At 42.6% G+C, this 19015-nt stretch overlaps 1 protein-coding gene across 3 annotated transcripts in view; it reads left to right on the top strand.

Annotated features, from left to right (window-relative positions):
• Positions 1-11508: 11508 nt before the first annotated feature.
• agrn (agrin) overlaps positions 11509-19015 on the top strand; it is a 259074-nt gene continuing 251567 nt past the window's right edge. The window contains exons 1-2 of one of the 3 annotated variants that reach the window (XM_087834376.1): positions 11509-12094; positions 13358-13619. In XM_087834376.1, the coding sequence (XP_087690502.1) occupies positions 11894-12094; positions 13358-13619 (463 nt within the window). In that variant the 5' untranslated portion in view covers positions 11509-11893. The remainder of the gene's footprint in view (positions 12095-13357; positions 13620-19015) is intronic. The other 2 variants (XM_006785304.3, XM_087834375.1) reach the window with 2 other exon arrangements.

Raw genomic sequence — 19015 nt, 5'->3', positions numbered from 1 at the left:
GAGCGCCGCAAATGTATGTACACTCACAGCTGCAGAGGCTCTTGTCCTAACAAGCAGCCGGCCTCCTCTGCTAAGTGACAGACAGGATATTGGGTGCACTTTCATCAGTCCAAGGCTTTGATTCGTCTGCCATCCGTCCTGTTTATTTTCTGCTTTGCCTCTTCACTCAGCCGTGCTTTTGAAATATTTCCCCCACGATGAAGCCTGTCATTCCATTTACACTGAAGGATCGAGAGAGTCGGGAGGGGAAGGGGGAAAAAAAGCACTCGCTTTTGCACTAGCTCCTCCACCTACCTTATTCATCTGCCATCCATCCATCTGTTAATCCTTCCCACCTTCATCCTTCCCTCCCCCTGTCAAAATGCTTCATGATTTATCCCCCACCACTTCTCCATACTCTTCCCCTTTTCTTTTTGCAGTATCCACAAGTTCTGTGGTTGTTGCGGGGGTTTTTTCTTTTCTTTTTTTTTTGTGGTTGGGCGGTATAGTATGAGTCACAGATTCCTGGACAAGAATTCATGAGGTAACATCTGGTTCTAAATGCTAGAGGCAGCTCTTATCCCCTACCTGGCTGCAGCCCAACAGTGTATCCTGGTCTGAATATGTTGTGTCTTACCCACCTGCCTGGGCAACACATCTTTTGATACCTTCACTACCTACTATGCCTGTGTTAGAGGGAGACACCTGGGTAACCACAAAGCATTATTTCCAACATAGGGATAGGGGTTTAGCTCTTCCCATTGTGTGTAAAAGCACTGTAAATCCCAGCAAAGCTATGATGGAGTAATATGGCAGTCAAGCAAAAACAATACAAACAGCACTCTGTGCTGATAGACTTAACTTCTTACTAGGAAAGCAAAGAATTAGAGATCTCTAAATCTTTAGATCAGTATCTTTCATGTCCTTTTGATGAATACAGGTAAGTCTAAATTTAGTCACTGCAGGAGATTTAAATGATTCTGAAGTGAATCAGCAAAGCTGATTAGATGTGGAAAAAAAGTGCAAAGTAGCTCAGAGACAATGTAGAGGGCAATTACCTAATGAAACCTGACAGGCATTTTAGATCAAATAGAGTCTGCAGAGGAGGAACCCATGATGATGCTGCACTTTCTTGTCACAGTGCTTAGTTTGTCTTCTGGCACACTGCTCAGCTCCCTGAAGGGCAGCTACACATACACCCACAGAGTCAGTCTATTGATCAAGTTTCCTTCCCCTGGCAAGTCATATAGATCAAACACTATTGCTAATCCATGAATCACATTGCAGGGGAAACCTAAGACCAGCTTATGGAAATGAGGATCCTCTTTGACAATGAGTTCCTGTACATCAAAAAGTCCTTAATCAGGAGGTACAACAGTGTTTGCTGGTGCCGTTGGCTGAAAATAGTATTAGTGTTTACATAAAGGCATTACTCATAATATCCACTACAGGCCTGTGTCTTGTTCTTTGGTAATCATTTTATTATGGTGGGATTCAATATGTCAAACAGAGGGAAGATGGCATGGTTCTCTAATAGTGAATCCGAGTAGCCAATTTCACATCAAAATGGTGTCATTACCGATCGAGCAACTGAAGTATAGCCGACAGACACCGAATACAAAATCAGCTCTATGGCAGTGACTCAATCACCGGGAGTCAGACAGGTTTTGATCTTGCCGTTCATCTCCAATGGCGTCCGCGTACGCAGTGGACTAATTTCCTAATGGACTCTGGTGAGCGCCTGCCAAAGAGCACACTGGGAATGAATGAATGGTATCCATTAGACAAAATGGCCTTCTGTAAATTGTGGCCACTCTGCATAAATGAGCAGGAGCTGGGCGGGAGCAGGAGCAGATGGATGGAGAGGTCCCGCAACAAACTAATGGAAGCAGACCTGCGATCATTCACTGCTGCCCTGCTGTCAGCACGGTCAGTGAACAGTTTACAGCTGGTTTTAAACATAATGACTTGCAGAAACTTAGACTGCCTTGCATGTCGCTTTTTCAAGTTGGCGTTTACTGACCCTACTTTGAGAGAATTTGTCAACTAAGGTCCATATCACCTTGGTACTAATGTCTATCAAGTTTGTGTGGAGAAGTCACAGATAAAATCCCCCCTAAGTAGTCAATACAGTAGGTATGTGTGACATGACTTAGTAGGGGGATTTTATCTGGCTGGCTATCTATGAGGTGGATAGACAGTCTACATGGTGTTCCTCACTGACACTCTTTTCTCTTGTCCCCACTTAGCCTTATCTCAGATAAGACAGATGATAATGGTGGTGGAAAACCTCAAGGAGCACAAGGTTATCATTTATATTTAAAATTAGAATTAGAATTAGCTCACGGGTACGTCACTGCAACCCCCTCTGGCTTCTGCTCCACGGCTGCTGAGTGACCCCTCGTCTGGGGCTCTCCTCAGCTCTTTCCAGGAGGGTTGCACGGTTGCCCCTCCGTTGGTCTTCTTTGGACTCTTGTGCTCTTGGGGTCTCTGGATGTCTGGAGCCTGGATCTCCTCCATACCTGCTTCATGCCATGGGGGACGGGGCTATTGCTCCCCACACCCTCTAGCAGATCATTACACGAAGGAACCTTTTGAATACAAGCGCGCTCATGCTGACAGGTGTACACACGGGTGCTCACAGACACAAACTACACCTTTCTCAGCTGCTACCTCAAAGCACACTGTGCGCTGTCGATCTTACGTGCTGCACAATAATATTCAATATTTAGTATTTACTGTTATATACACATAGATTATCGCGATGATGTTGTTTATTATATTGCTCTTTTTTTCTGCTTGTTTTCTCTTTTTTCTCAACAGGTGATCCAGGTGATATTGATATCTATATGTATGTATATATATGTGTGTATGTATGTATATCTATAGTGTGGTGGGCGGGTGTGGTCAATCACGCCCGCCGTGTTAAAACACGGGGACTCAGGGGTTGGTGTGGGGTTGTGGTGGTGTGATGCAAATGTTAAATAAAGATGGCTCAAAACATGGATCTGTGGTCCCGTCGTGCATTAATTCGAGCACAGATAGATAGATAGATAGATAGATAGATAGATAGATAGATAGATAGATAGATAGATAGATAGATAGATAGATAGATAGATAGATAGATAGATAGATAGATAGATATACATATGTATTTTTTGACGCCCCACCTTTTTTTTTGTGCTCTTTATCACCGTTCCTCTTCCCCGCTGTTTTTCTTTCCCTCCCTTTCTTTCTTTCTCCCATCCCTTTCCCCCAGTCATGTCTCGCCTGTATGTAACAACTGAAAATAAAATAAAAATAAATAAATAATAAAAACAAAGGTCAATCAAATGGACCAATACGGCTAGGCCGAGATGGTCCACTTGGTATAGTAAATCCGTTGGGCATCTTTCTTGGCCTTCAGACAATAATTCTGATGGCAAAAGAACCAAACGGAACAGGCGGCAAGGAAAAAATAAAAAAATAAAAAAAATAAAATTAGAATTAGAATTAGAAGATGCTTGCTTGTTTGGGTGTGCATAGGTCCACAATAATGTACCCAGATTATAGTTGACATTTCTGTGTGACTAATTTGTAGACACCAACAAAAAACACGTCATTTTTGACCAAGTAAAACCGAAAGAGCTAGAACAGGCTTCACGGGTCAATGAACTCTCTGGCATTCCAGCTACATACCCAGGGATGAAACCAGGTGTGAGACCACCATTCCTGTTTTGACTTGAAGCTGCAAAGCAGAGGGCCATCTGGCAAACTGTCAGACAGATAAACAAAATGTTTTTTGCTACAGCTCTTGGAAAACTGGAAATGCTTTGGAATGGATGTAAGGCTTGCATTGTTTGCAAGCTGATAGGGTGAAAGAAATATCATTCAGAGATTAAAAGTTTAGTAATTTCAGTCCTTTCGAATGATGCAGACATCAACAAGTCTAACTGCAACAATACCTAATTTACACCATAAACGGGTCTGCAGTGAAGAGGTGTAATAAACAATTTGCATTGCAGAAAACAAAGCAATTTAATGCTGTCGGCGACATGCTACACATTTTTGGGAAACCAATTATCTGTGAATGAACCTTGTACCGGATGGTGTAATGACTCAAATAGATTTAAACTGTGCAGAAATGCAAAATTGAAAAAGCAATTTTCTTATGGAAATGCAATCAGCCACTATAGGCATTTCATATATGATGGTTCAACAAGTACTCGATGAAACTGCCTCGGTTTTGAGGTCACCTTACTAAATCTAAATGTCTACCCTAATGGCAAAAATTATATTTAAAAAAACAGATGTAAAAACTAACAATTGTCTCTTGCTGCAAAATAATTGGTATGGAAATCAACCTGTACAGACTTTGTAGCCTCTGTGCATGCACGCTATTCAAATAGAACCCTTATTGCTCCATTTCAGAAAAACTGAGCAGGGCTTCAGGCACATTTTGCATATTCATATTTTTTGTTCTTGCTCTTCTTTTTATAGAACTTCTCTCATACAAACTCTGTGCATAATGAATAACAATGGAAATGCCAGAGTGTAGTTCCACACACAGTCCTTGTAAGCCACCATAAAGGATTATCTCCTGTAGGTCTGTCAATCATGTTGTTTTACATTCAACATGATAGACAATTCAATAGTTATGCTTTTTTTTTTTATCAGCATGACAATTATCATCACCACACTGAGACTCCGCCTCTCAGTTCTAATCATTTAGTTATTTCAGTGGGATTCAGTGTTCATGAGCCTTAGTTTTATTTACATTACCTGTTGTAGCTTCGCCTCTTCACCAGTCAACCAGCCCTTTGTCGAGGTCAACCTGGCCTCCTTATGGGCACACTGTGAGAAAATTGGTTTTTACCCCTAATCCACACAGGGTTGATGGGGTATTGTTGTCACCCTGCTGGGCAGTGAGGCAGCTTGGAACACATAAGTTTGTGAATGTGATAACTTGAGAATGAGTAAACATAGGAGTTTGAAACTGATACCATATGCGTGTCTGCTAAAAATTTTTTAGCAGACACGCTAAAGACACGCTAAGGTCACCGGGAGTTTGACTCCCGGTGACCTTGACCTAAAGGTCAGAGGTCAAGTTTTCTCAGAATTTTGTGAATGTGATAACTCGGGTAGCTTTTGTGACATGGTGAGTTATCCTACTGGAAGTAGCCAATAAAGGATGGGTATATAAAGGGATGGACAGGGACAGCAACAATACTCAGGTTGGCTGTGATGTTTAAACAATTCTCAGTTGGTACTAAGAGGACCAAAGTGTAAAAAAACGGAATCTTTTCCTTCTTCTGTCTAATTTGAATGAATTGTATCCCCAATTTCATTATTTTAGCTTTTTAATCGCCTTCTGATGCTGTATGCAATCTGCTAGAAGATCCAGTGTGTTGTACATCGGATGGTTGTTTGAATTACCATTGTTTTTATATCAGCTCGAAGCAGTCTGGCTAGTCTCTTCTGACCTCTGGCATCAGCTAAGCACTTTAACCCAGAGAACTGCTGCTAGCTGAATATTTTCTCTTATCAGACCATTCTCGGTCAACACTAGCGATGATTGCATTGGAAAATCCCACTATCTCAGCAGTTTCTGAAATACTCAGACCAAATTGTTGTTTTACTGACACCAAAAATTAAAATACTATATTTTTGCATCCTTACAAAATGACAAGTCCATCCATAAGACATGAATGGTAAACACATCATTAGAGCATTTCTCTGCTTTTGACTGTTGCACCATTAGACAGCAGAAAGAGGGCAGGCTGCACTGTAGGAAACTGAACACCTTATCTGTAGTCTGAGTCAGATAGATGCCAGGAAGCTGAGCCTCGCTCCTCTGTTGTCATGCACATACCTGATAATGGCGAGTGGGCCTGTCCTCTAGAAAAACAAAAGAGCTACAGTAGCCTCATTTGATAACACTGGAATGTGTGAGTGTGTGAGATTATATGTGTGATGCATACTGGTGAATGCTAAGTGGGACTGCACCCACACATTATCTATAAAAGCAACATACAACATGACACAGTCAGCAGAGGTAACAAGTGCACAATCAGTATAAAGGATGGTGAAACTGAGCACAATGCGAATGCCGAGACATAGAGAATAACTTCAGCAGGGGTGCTGCATTATTTATGTGACACACAATATAAGATATCGCTTACACGACTAGAACACAAGCCCGAAGGTTGGATTGGTTTTCAGCGCTGCACTGCACTGTGATTGTCCGACTGACCGTGATGCAGTGATACAGCAGCTCCTCAGCAAATTTCAGTCCCCGGGCTTCGCATATAATTTGGCTGCTAATGTTGCTTCTCGGGTTACACTTCTTTCTTTCCAGTGACACACGCCTGACACGGTCAACTCTTTCCAGCAGCGGCGGTTCTTCTGTGTAAGCCATCAACATAAGTACAACTTATCAAAATAGACTGTAATAAAAGCCTTCATCTGTGTCTATACTCGTCACAACTGTGAAAAAATACATATTGACGGCAATGTGTTTTTATAAAAAGGTTTAAGGCCAGGCATGCATCATTCACGCTAAAGTCATTCTAACCGGACCTGCTAGTTTTGAAAAACTGTAAAAAAGTACAGCAAAAAAGGTGCCACTTACTGTGCCAGACTGCAAAGTAAGTGGCTTTGTGCTATAAATACTGTTTTCTGCATCTGTATAAAACTGACATATGTGGCTACGGGAAAATGTTCAAGCAAAATAACACACCAGTTTTTTCCTATACAGTCTCCTCACGCCGGCTGGTAGTGCCACTCTGAGGGAATAGAGCTCACATTTATCTGCTGCAACTGCATAGAGCTCACATTTATCTGCTGCAACTGCATAGAGCTCACATTTATCTGCTGCAACTGCATCTGCCTACAATTTTATTCACAAAAGATCCTATTAAAAGTCTTCCTTCAGTAAGATGCTTGTTAAAGCTTGTTTACTTTCCAGGGCTTTTGTGTTGAAATATTTGTGGGAGGATGAAGGCTGTCAGGATGTAAGTGGAGAGGAGGGATGAGGTGGGGGATGCTCTGTTAAGTTTCACCATGAGGGATGTTGTGTTCTGTGTCCACAAACAAAGGATTAATAATCAACAGCAGCTCTGATTGTTTTTTTCCAGATACAGAAATTTATTAAATGCTTAAACTTTTAAAGTTTTCACAAAATACACACTGAAGTTTAAACTGAGCATCAGGATGAAGAAGAAAGGTCATTTAAGTGACTTTGAATGTGGCAAGGTTGTTGGTGCCAGATGGGCTGGTCTGAGTATTCCAGAAACTCTTGATCTACATGCATTTTCCCTAAAATACAATTTCTGGGGTTCACAATGATATCCAAATGTCCAATGAGAGACAAAATGTATTATTTTGCCTTCCTATCGCTTTCTTCGAGATGATAGGAAGGCTACAGAGACTCAAATAGGTGTGTGTTACAACCAAGGTACACAGAAGACAGCACAATTTGGGCCTCTTAGCACCAAATGAGCATTATTTAAATGCCACAGCCTATCTGAGTATTGTTGCTGTCCGTGTCCCTTGATGACCATGTTGTACCCATCCTTTACAGGATAACGCTCCATAACACAAAACTCAATCTGAATCTCAAGCAGGTTTCTTGAACCTGACAATGACTTCCCTTCACTACACTCAAATGGCCTCCACAGTCTCCAGATCTCATTCCAACAGAGCACCTTTGAGATGTGGTCAAACTGCAGATTCACATCTTGAATGTTTAAGTGAGAAATCTGCAGCAACTGTGTGACGTGGGCCAAAATCTCAGAGGAATGTTTCCAGCACCTTGTTAAATCTGTGCTAGAAGGAACAAGGCAGTTTTAAAGGCAGAAGGGAGTCCAGTCTAGTACTAGCAAGGTGTACCTAATGAAGTGGCTGGCAAGTGAATATTTTGTCCATTGCCTCTGCGACGCAAGAGGCCAAACTGTAAACAAAATTCTGACAGAGAGTTTTTACAGTTGGAGACACATTTCTCTTTGTGTAGCATCCTGTAATCTTGAGCAGGAAATACCACTGCACAGCACTTTTAATTTACACTTATTACTGTTTACTAAAACCAGAAAACAAAGAGAGAATATTTTTGTCTCCAAATTATAGCGATGATTGCTGTCTGACACTAAGATAAAGCTACATTAGGAATAATTTATAATGCATAATAACCTGCAGAGGAGATGTTTTTGTATTTGCATAGGCTTTCTGGTTAAAACCGGTCATTAGTGCTATAAAATGAAACTCATTTCCATGTGGAAGCCAATGAAAATGTTCTTTAAGACCACAAAGTCAGTCTGCCATTTACTCTGGAGTAAGTGGAGCGGCCCTGCGATTTCTGTTCAGATGAAATTATGCATTATGTGATTTGTGGATTTTGGAAGATTATTTGCATTTTAAAATTGCTGAATCAAATTCAACTTGGTAGATAATGTGATAACAGTGTTTTGTTTCATTTCTGGTTCTTATTTTTGATTTTCTTTATTTTTATTTGGTTTACATTCGTCATTCAACAGACAGATGTGTTTCCTTCATCTAACTGTCACATTTGAGACCTGCTTGAACAAATTTCTGCAAATATCCTCTCAAGCAACTGTGCATAACCAAGCCTGTCATTTTCCCAGGAATAGAAGGGTAGTTAAAATTACAGCTTCTGAGGAGTGGAAATTTACGCACTGTCTGTTCTGAAAAAGGACCTCTAACAAAATAGCCATATGGTTGCATTTACAGATTTAATCATGGGAAGTTTTAAGATATAAGGGGAATCTTTAATGATACATGACACGGAGTGATCCGCCTATTTTGTGGTAGGGTCCAACTTCACGTGGATGTTCAGTCACTGAGGTAGCTTTTCAGCGGGAGTTCATAATATTTATGGTTCTACAGTCTATCATTTCCATATCTTCCTAAGAGTTAACGCCTAAACGAAACACGATTACAGCTTTAAGGCTGTGGGCCAGGGTATGTCCAGTCATTCTGTACCATTTCTGTTCTCTATATAGCTTCTATCTCTTTGTTGGCATCCACCTCTTTTTAGAAAATAAATGCCTCTCTAGCTGATAGCTGCTCTATTGCGACTGTCAGCTGGCTGCTAACATTGTCTGCTGGCCACTCAGACGTCTGACAAAGGCTACCTGTTAGACATGGGAAACAAGTGAACAGTAAAGTTATGGTCTGTCAAACTGAATAAGTGAATTAGTTGCTACAACGTGAACTAAGAGTTTGACTTGAATTAAAACAAAACTGAATATATGTAAGAATATATATAACAACACACTTACCTGCTATGTTGTTAGGTAAATAGAGATATCTGATAAGCTCATTTCATTTAAGCACATAAACATGGTAAAGATGTCCTGCTAAATGGTGAAGAAAGGTGATTTAAGTGACTCTGAAGTTGTTTGTGGTGCTTGAGTGTTTTAAAAAAATTACTGATGTACTGTGGGATTATGGCAAATGGATTGAAAAAGAAAAAAATCTCCATCACCTCTGTGGGTGAAAAAGCCTTTTTGAAGTCAGCAATCAGAGAGACTGGGCAGACTGCTTTGAGATGATATGAAGGCAAAAGGAGTTCAACAAAGTACAATCAAGGTTTGCAGAAGAGCATCTCTTAATGCACAGCAGCAGTAGACCACACTGTGTGCCAATCCTGTCAACTAGTAACAGCAAATTGAGACTATAATTCACACGGGCTCATCAAAATTGGTCAGTAGAAGGTTACCTTGCCTCGTCTGATGAGTCTTGATTTATGCTGTGACTTTTAGACGAACTTGGCGTAAACAAGGGTCCAGGCTAGTGTTGAGGAGTGTGGGGGATGTGGCACACTTTATGGTCCCTAAGTACCAAATGATCATCATTCAACAGCCACAGCCTACCTGAGTTCTGTTTTCCACAGAGTCCATCCATTTATAACCACAATGTATTTATCTTCTGATGGCTTCATCCAACATCTCAAACTGGCCTCATCAAGTCTCCATTTACCAAAAATGAACCATGAACCAAAATTTCTTAGCAATGTTTCCAGCACCTTGTTGAATTTATACCAACTATAATTAAGGCAGTTCTGAAGGCAAAAGGAGGTCGAAGGTTTGCCTAAAAGTGGCCAGTGATTGTATTATAAAAAAAAACAAGTATTAATTCTACAATTATTTTATATAATCACTGAATCACTGAAAGTTTAAAACCTTAAGTTTAAACCCGAGTGGGAGTTAAGGCTTAAAAATTTGACCAAAATGCGTGTCCTGAAAACTGGGATTGGTTCAATTTTTTAACTCACCATTTAAATTCAATGGAGATTTAAAGTTGTGGTAAGGACAGCTGCTGTGACTGAGTGAATGCAGCAGACGTACCACAGTAGAGCTATCTGGAAGCTCCATGTCAGCGAATTCAGGTCAGTGAACCGGACCTCTTGTCAATTTGTTCGGTGTTGACGCTTTTTTAAAATATAATTCTGAAAATATCTGATTAATAATTTTGTGTAGCTACTATAAATGAAGTCTTTGCTACAGTATGTAAGTTACTTAGCAGAAATTAGCAAGCGTCTGTGCTCAGGCTAGTGTTAGCTAATGTGCTATATTATTATTATTATTAGTAGTAATAATAACTTTGTCTAAAAAATAGTAATTTGCTTAAATGTAAATGGCCTGGCCATTTACATTTAATGTCATTCATAACTGTTGTGTCAGTTTCACCTATACGACACATTTGTGCCATATAAATATAAGAAACTATGTAGGCCTGCCATGACGCAACCCCCCCCCCAAAAAAAAACAAACAAACAAACAAACAAACAAAACAAAACAAAACAAAAACAAACCAAGTTCAATATAAGTTAACATAAACACAAATACACACAGTTATGATGGTAGGCTTATATGTAGTCACAAGATGACGACTGCCGCAAAGCAATGGGTGATGTCTAGTTTGTCTAGTTTTAAATGCAGTCTGAGTTGAACCAGATAACTTAGAAGTCACTTTTAGTGTGCTGTAAAAGTCAAATTTAACTTATTTCACTGGTAAAAAAAAAAAAAAGGCTCCTAGAACCTTTGAGATAAACGAAAATCTCCTTTAGTTTCCTTACACGTCTGTGCGCCATCAAAACCAGTCACCCGGATAATCACTTTGAACAAACCAAGCCCCTCTGCGTGGAACACTATATCGTTACATACGATGACAATAAACAGGGTCATGTTATCAGTTATAGAACAAGAGAAGTTACTACTCATAGTTAATTACCTATGTTATATAAATTTGACTTATTTATGGTTAGTTATGAAAATCTGCAAAACTGTAGCCTAGAAGTTTCCCATTTTGCTGGTGGGGATTCAGCGTGTCATCCCTGGTTGCTCCTGCTTTGCAATGCAGGGTTTCCGGGGCTGCTGGGGGGCACCAGCGGTAGAGACACTGTCTGTCCGACTGGGGGCGGCGTTGGACAATCACTTTCTACATGCGTCCCAGCGTGCAACCCTCCTGCCACCCTTCACCACCTACTCCATCCTCACTTGTGGGATCAGCAATTCAGATTGCATGCAAATCCGGGAGCGTCACTGTGGACGTGTGTGTGTGTGTCTGTGTGTGTGTGAGAGAGTGAGTGAGCGAGAGAGAGAGAGAGGAAAAGAGAGGGGGAGAGGAGAGAAGTGTGGTTGCATTCCTGGAGAGAGATCCCTGCCCCTTCCTCCTTCTTCCTCCTAGTTCCTCTCTTCCCTCCTGGTCTCCCAGCCGGCGGCGGCAGAGAGGGATTTTGAACCCGGGCTGCAGATGCGAAGAGCAGGGCTGCATGGTTAAAGCGTAGAGAAGTTGTGGCAAAGGCGGCTGGAGCAACCTTTAGCGCACTCGAGAGAGTTTGGAGTTTGCATTTGGACGCACCGTGCGGTCAAATCCAATCAGAGAAAAGTTTACTTTTCGGGTTACATCCGTGGTCATGGGCTCCCAGCGGACACTCAGGGCCGGCCGGACGGGGCTGCTCCTGGCGGGGCTGCTCGTGGCTGTGTGGCAGCTTTGCGCCGCAAATTGCCCGGAGAAAGAGTTGGAGGACAGAGAAGAGGAAGCCAACATAGTTCTGACCGGTACCGTGGACGAGATAATTAACAAGGACCCGGTGCATAACAACTATTCCTGCAAGGTAGGACTTTTCATGTGCTTTCCGAAACGACTGCGCCCGAGCGCATGTACACCTGCTGATGGGCTTTAATAATATCTAATAGGCTATCTTTACCCTTGTGTAGATGATGGAAGCCATTACCTTCCAGTTCCAACTCTCTAAAAGGCATCATCAGCTTGCCTGAAAAACATTTTACAAACTCATTCATTCAGAAGCATTTGGCAGCACATTTACATGGACAGTGCGAGTGAATCCACATTGCTTTCAGAAATAGATGGATGGTGTTTTTTTCTCTCTCTCCCCTCTTGCCAATTACATAGCCATAAAGCAGGCCTAACCGACCATGTAATCATCCCAAACATGTTGTAGCAGGAAACCTGACAGGTAGCGTGTACTTGATGTCCCCTCATAAATGCTGAAAACATGCAACATGCCCCATTTCCAGTGGATGCAAGGATAACATCGTGAATCTTGTATTTTATAGTTTCTCTGACAATTGGCATTGGCCTAAACTAGGGCTTTGTGACTTGTGGATAACAGGTCATATACAAAGATCACACACACACACACACACAAACAAACAACTTTAAGTCACTGCTATGTATAGTTATTCAGTACATTGTCACCATTCATTAATGAGCAACCTGGAGCTGTAATATTTTCAGCAACATAGACATATGATCTACAATTAATTGCCTTTATTTAATGATTTATTTAATTTAAATTATACCCTAAAGCGCTAAAAGGAAAAATTTCAGTCACCCTTCCTCCATCTCCGACTTGTGGTAGACCACTCTATAATCTGTGAAAACTAAACAAGTTTTATTTGGTCAGCTTTCCCGCTGCGCTTTTCCTGCGCCCACTTGCTTCCCGTTTCCCCGTGAATGAATGAAGTAGATTAGAGGCGCACAGCTCTCCTTCTTGAAGCAGAAACCACCACCAAATTCTGAAATGAGACAAGAGAGCACACACGTAAGAAAGGAGTGAGCTTTCCCATGACGTATGAAGCAGCGTTTGCTGCACTTGATGGGCACAGTGCGCACTGGTGCGTGCAGTATCGTGGGCAACTTTTCCAGCGGCTGGGCAAATTCTGCATCTGGAAGAGTTGGCTGGGTTTTATGTAAGTTGCAAGAATCTGTTTAGGATTTGAAAATTGGGGTTACAGAAGCATCGGGGCCCTTGGGTGTTTCAGGGAAACCTTGATTATGTTTGAGTTCAAAATTTCCCACATGCACCCCTGTGCGTATGCATAAATGCAAATCTCTCTTTTGTCGTTCTGTAAAGGTCAGAGTTTGGCGTTACTTGAAAGGGAAGTCCAGCGTGAACCGTGAAATTCTCCTGGATGGCGGCAACAAGGTGATGATCGGCGGCTTCGGCAACCCCGGGATCTGTGACAATCAGGTGTCCGTGGGCGACACTCGCATATTCTTCCTCAACCCTGCCCCTGACTACATGAGGCCGGAACACAGGAACGAACTTATGCTCAACTCAAGTCTGATGAGGATTACCCTGCGTAACCTGGAGGCTGTGGAGCACTGTGTGGAAGGTAAGCAGCCAGTTTGAAGGGAATAAGATCTGGACTCTACCTTATGTAGTAATTCTTATAATGATAAACACACAGGAGCTCCTGATAAGTTTATCAGTACGTATCCTTGCTGTTTTGTAAGTCAATTTGCTGTGACGGTGTTTCCATAAAGTGTGTGACATATAAGGAATTTAGTGCAGGATCTATGCTGTGGTTTGAGGGCTCACAGCAGTTGTAAATCACTTAAAGCAGGCAGGATTTCATACTCCTGTGGCTTCTGAAATTCTACAGCCCCAGGCTCAGAGTGTCGAAGTTTCCCTGAACTCCATGAAACAAGGACACCTGAGTCATTGTAGGAGCTGTGTTGCTATGGTGAGGCTCCGGTCTTTCCCAGCAAAGCCTTGAGGTGGGTGTGTCTGATAAACACCTTAAGGACAGAAGTTGAGGGATGATCCCCGACCTTTGCACCTTGAAGCTGGGCAGTTTTATTAAGTCTGAGGTGAAACTCTTGAACTCTTACATACACATAATGCATGACGTGGGAGCATTCCGGAGCAATGCACATTCCCACCGCTTAATGGCGGGAGAAAGGGAAAATGACTCTCAGCTCACACGCGTTCTCAAAAAAGTCGAAATAGGTGACGTGTTTTAAATATTGTTGTTTATTCAACTGATTTGCTTCAGCCCACAACAAGCCGATTAAAAAACATTCCTCTTCGTCCGAGAAGTAATTTGTCATGCTCTTAGGAGATAAACTGTGCAGCCATGACTAATAAATCTCAGCATCTACCATGACTGTAAGACTGCAGCACCCTGTGCCCTCCCCCCCCCAGTCATGCCAGTGAGCTGTGAGCTTGCTGCTGTTTAACTTTTACTGGTGCTTGACAATGCTGGCAGCGGTTCAAAGTTTGACTGTAACACTTACACAAGCCAGGAGCAAAAGAGCGAGGAAATGAATCAGAGCGCGAATCACCTTGCTGAAGGCATTCTGGGGCAATCACTGGTTCCGAGTTGCGGGGGTCTATATTCTGGGTACTTTCCTCTAAGCAGTTCTGGGTGGCAGGATGTTCCAGTGGATGGAGCTTGTTTGCAGTGTTAAGTTGCATTTGGCACTCACATAAAACTTCTTCTGTTTGTCTGTCTAGGCACGAAACACTGCACTGCTAACCTTTTTTATTCAGCCCCCTTTTCTTCTCTTCGGACTCCTGTTGTGGAAAGGGGAGTTTCTTGGCTCTGACAAACTGTCTAGAATGTGCCCTTTTTGTTACGGGGCTTTGTGTTTGAAGAGGGTTTACGTCGCATTACCTGGTTTTCTCATATCGATTTACAGCTGAAGGAATAGCAGTAAGGAAATACTAGTCATTATGAAAAAGTCGGTTTATTTAGCACTTTGCTGCGAAGCTTGTGGAGCTTCTTATGCAATGATCATCCTGTAAGTAACAGCCTGCAGGACAACTGTCAGGTGCAGCCCCGCCGTGAAATCTTTATTTTGTTTTCGGGCCCTGATAATTAGCTTGAATGCCTTCATCCAGAAGAGAATGAGCTGTGAGGCTTGTTCCAGTGAAGGGTTTTAATTAAGAGAGTCAAGTCAGATCCCATCCATTCTTATGCAGCCAGTACCCCCGGAGACTGTGGGATGTTAGCACAGCGGGACAAGACTGTACCTGCCGCAGCAACTCATTGTACCCTCCTCTGCTCTCTCCTCATTCTTGACATTTTCGATAGCTAGGATAGACTCAGGAATGCCTGGCAGAGTGCTGGGTGGGGAGGTGCATTGTCTGAGGCGGAAGAAAAAAGGCTTTGTGTGTGCTCCTTGCCACCAGAGTTTTTTTTTTCTTTTTTCTTTTTGGACACAGTCATAAAAGAAATAGGATGAGTGATGTAGAATGAAGGCAAAGCAGAGGATTATTATTTTTCTTCCTTGTTGTTGTTGCGCATGTGAGGACGTGGTTTGTGAGGGATGTTTTGTTTGCCGTGGCTTATTCGTTGGATCGGGGCCCCACGAGAAGATAGATACCCTCAGGCGTTATGTTTCACCGTTTTTCTTCGCACTGGGTGGTGCCACTTTAGTGCCGCTTAGTCCATGCGTGCGCTCACTTGGCTGCAGGCTCTAATACAAGATTTAGCAAACATTTGCAATGTCAGTTATGTCTTAAAACGCTGTCCGCCACATTTAAGATGAATAAGCAAGGCCTTCTCGGTGTTCTTTTGTGCCCCGCTTTTGTATGTTGAGGTCTTATTGCCACCTACCGAAGCCCTTACAGGCATTTCTGTTACTTAAAGGAAGAAACTGAAAATCCAGCTCTTTAATACAAATGCAGCTCCTCTCCCACATAGTTGAATTTGCACCCTGTCAGGGCAGATAAGCAGAAGGCCCTGAGGACACGCAGGATGTCTTCCTCTGTTCAACTCTCTAGCTACCAGTTAAATGTTAGCCCTGTCATTTGTGCTGTGCAGAGAGTTGACAGATAATGTGTCAAGCAGGATCCAGCAGTCATTTGCTGTGTCTTTGGAAACAAATTGAGTTGTGGATTGCAAGAGTGGATAAAGAAGGCAATTTTAGGGCTGAACTGAACTCTTTCTCCAGATATTGTGAAGAGTTTAGAAGATAAAAATAAATAAATGCCTGTGCTGTATCTGTTCCCCCCCCCCCCCCCCCCCCCCCCCCCACACACACACGTAATGACGTAACAAAAACAGAAGGCAAACTGAAGACAAAAGTGTTTGGCGGGGGGGGGGGGGGGGGGGGATGTTGGAAGAGAGGAAGCTGCTTGATGGAGAAGTGTTGAGTATGCAGGAAGATTGTATCTGTCTTGCTCTGTTTATCAGCTGCTTTTGTTTCAGCTCTTGATGACTTGATGCCAAAGTCTTTCCCTTAAGGCCCTGACAAAGACAAAGAGCTGTTTCTTCCTTCTGTCTTGATCTTTTCCTCTCTCTCCTCCCCCCTCCCGTCTTCTTTATTTTGTTTCTCTCTTTTTAGGGGAGGGGGAACGAGCCAGTCAGAACTCAGCGCATAGTCATGCAACAGCTGCATCAAAGATCATTTCTTTGCCCCTTTGTGTTGCATCTATTTCAATCCATAATGCTGACTGCAGCTAGTGTGCATGCTGTCCTTCTGGGGTGATAATGAGCAGCATTTTACCACTCGACTTCCTACTGATGCTTTATGATCTGTGTGTACAGCAATCCAAAGGCTTGCAGGTTAGCCGGGTTTGTTGAGAACATGATGGGGGTTCTGGTGTGCCAGCAGGTGGTCTTGCTTAATGATGGCCGAGCAGACAGTCTTGCGGGGTGGGTGGGATGTGGGATGACTGTTTAAGCCCCCCCCCCCTTCTCCTCAAGGGGCTGCTTGGAGTGAATGAAGCTGGGTCTTGTGGAAAGCTTTTTTTCCCTCCACTGTTTGTGCAAGGAGGAGGCTTGGAATGGACTGGAATTCCTAACCTGGCTGCCCTCTCCCTCCTCCTTCTTTATTGATATGTGAGGAGATAATGATGAAATGGGGAGGAGTGAACATTTCAGTTTTTACCTGCAGCTCTTCATAACGCACATGCCAATCATATGGATCCCCAGAAGAGTTAAAGACTTTCCAAAAAAGGACCAGTTATTTTGCTCAATCAGTTAATCAGTTACTAAAGGCCGTGGAAAATACTCGTGCTTCAGCAGCTCAGGTTTTCAGGAATGTTAGGGCATTTTATGTGAGGTTCAAGTCCTAATTATGTTAAATTTTGACACTACATGTTGTGTACACAGGATGCTCTTGCATTAAATGACTTCTGTGTGTTTTCCCTGAAGGTTCATTTCACTTCAGGTGTAATAATCGCCTCTAAGCTTAGTGGAGTCTGTCTTTAGTTCTGGTAAAAAGGCCAGTCTCTGCTATTAAACACTCTGGGAAAACTTGCACCAAGTTTGCTGCCTTATAATTAAAATATTAGGCTCCGTTTCCACCTGTTCCTGTGCAAGGAACTGTACGGGTAGATTAAAACATCACAGTTGCACAGTGAAACATGACAACCTACCAGTTTCCCAGGTAGAAAAACATATGGCTTATGGGTAATTCCAAAGGGGGAGATGGAATTTATTTCGTTGTAAAGTGTGTGAGAACACTACACAGCCGCACCCAGATGACTGAACTAAAGCACCGGGGTCTTTACCCAGTCCATGTCTACACAAGCAGCCTTTTGTCTTCAGGGAGTCATGGGAAGTCAAAAAGAGTGACTTTGAGGATTGGATTTTTCTCAGGGGCCTTGAATGGATTAGGCTAAGAGTGAGACTTCATTCGTTTGCTGTAGAGTTTTTCCACAAAGGTGTACCCTTGATAAATCTGTGTACCCTGTGTGGCTTATGTCAAAGCATTTATGCAGTGAAGTGAACTGAATTGGGCAAATGGAAAAGGCTAGATGGATGGCTTTGATGAAATAAGCAACAAAGGCAAGGAGGGAGTGACAAGACCAGTGGACCTGTGTGCCATCTAGCCCAGAGTCTCCGGAGTTATTGCGCATTTTACATTTTAATTAAAAATGCAGGAGTGGAGTGCCTGCTTGGCATAGCGATAAAGGGGGCTGAAAATGAAAAAGCCATGAAAGACGGGAGCGAGCAAAGGAGGAACGGACCACTTAACCGCAGTCTGCTCATCTTGGCTTGTTTCCCGGCTCAAAGCAGGAGTGTATCACTCCGCTGCTGATTAGAATCACAGATGGCAGTATGTGATAGCGATAGTAAGCAAAAACACCTACATGTAGTGACATGCCTGTCACTACCTGTGAGATGTTGACACACTCAAAGAGTACACGCAGACATACTGTGTAACATCAGGGCTGTCCTGATATACTGCGTTTTGTGTAAAAAAGCCGTCAGAGCCTGGCTTCATGCAACAACACGCGATTGCATCTTCTGATATGTAAAGTTCGTCATCTTTCTTTAATTGTGACAAAGAGAAAGACATTTAAAAGATCTCAGCACTCGATGTAGGACTTCATTCCAGTCACGGCTCTCTTCGGCTAAATACAACATGATCAAATGATTTAGTAAGTCTTTTGATAGTAAAGATGACGGTTTTTACCATACAGCGATTGTTTTAAGGCTAATGGAACTGAAAAGGAGATGTAAAGTTAGCTCGTGTCAAAGTCCCAGTTAAGCTCTTCTTTAGTCCAGGACCAGGCAAGTGAAATTGACTCCGGAGGCTCTGAGCAGGGCCTTGGATGTACAGTGACCCGGAAACTTTTCTCTTCTGTCCTCAACATAAAGAGTTCAGAGCAGCAGTCTGCATGAGATCTGGGCTCCCTCCAAGGAACTGGATCTGTGACAAAATTCTTGCTACCAAGGCCACATTTCTGGAGCCGGGCAGCTGCTGTGGCAAGTGCTGCTACCTACTGTCATGCCAAAAACATCAGGTTTAGAGAAAAGAGTTTCGGTGAGAC

Source organism: Neolamprologus brichardi, chromosome 20 (assembly GCF_056152115.1).
Source record: "Neolamprologus brichardi isolate AB-2024 chromosome 20, ASM5615211v1, whole genome shotgun sequence".
Lineage (NCBI taxonomy): Eukaryota > Metazoa > Chordata > Actinopteri > Cichliformes > Cichlidae > Neolamprologus > Neolamprologus brichardi.
Note: the sequence above shows the minus strand (reverse complement) of the source record. Positions and strands in the feature narration are given on the sequence as shown.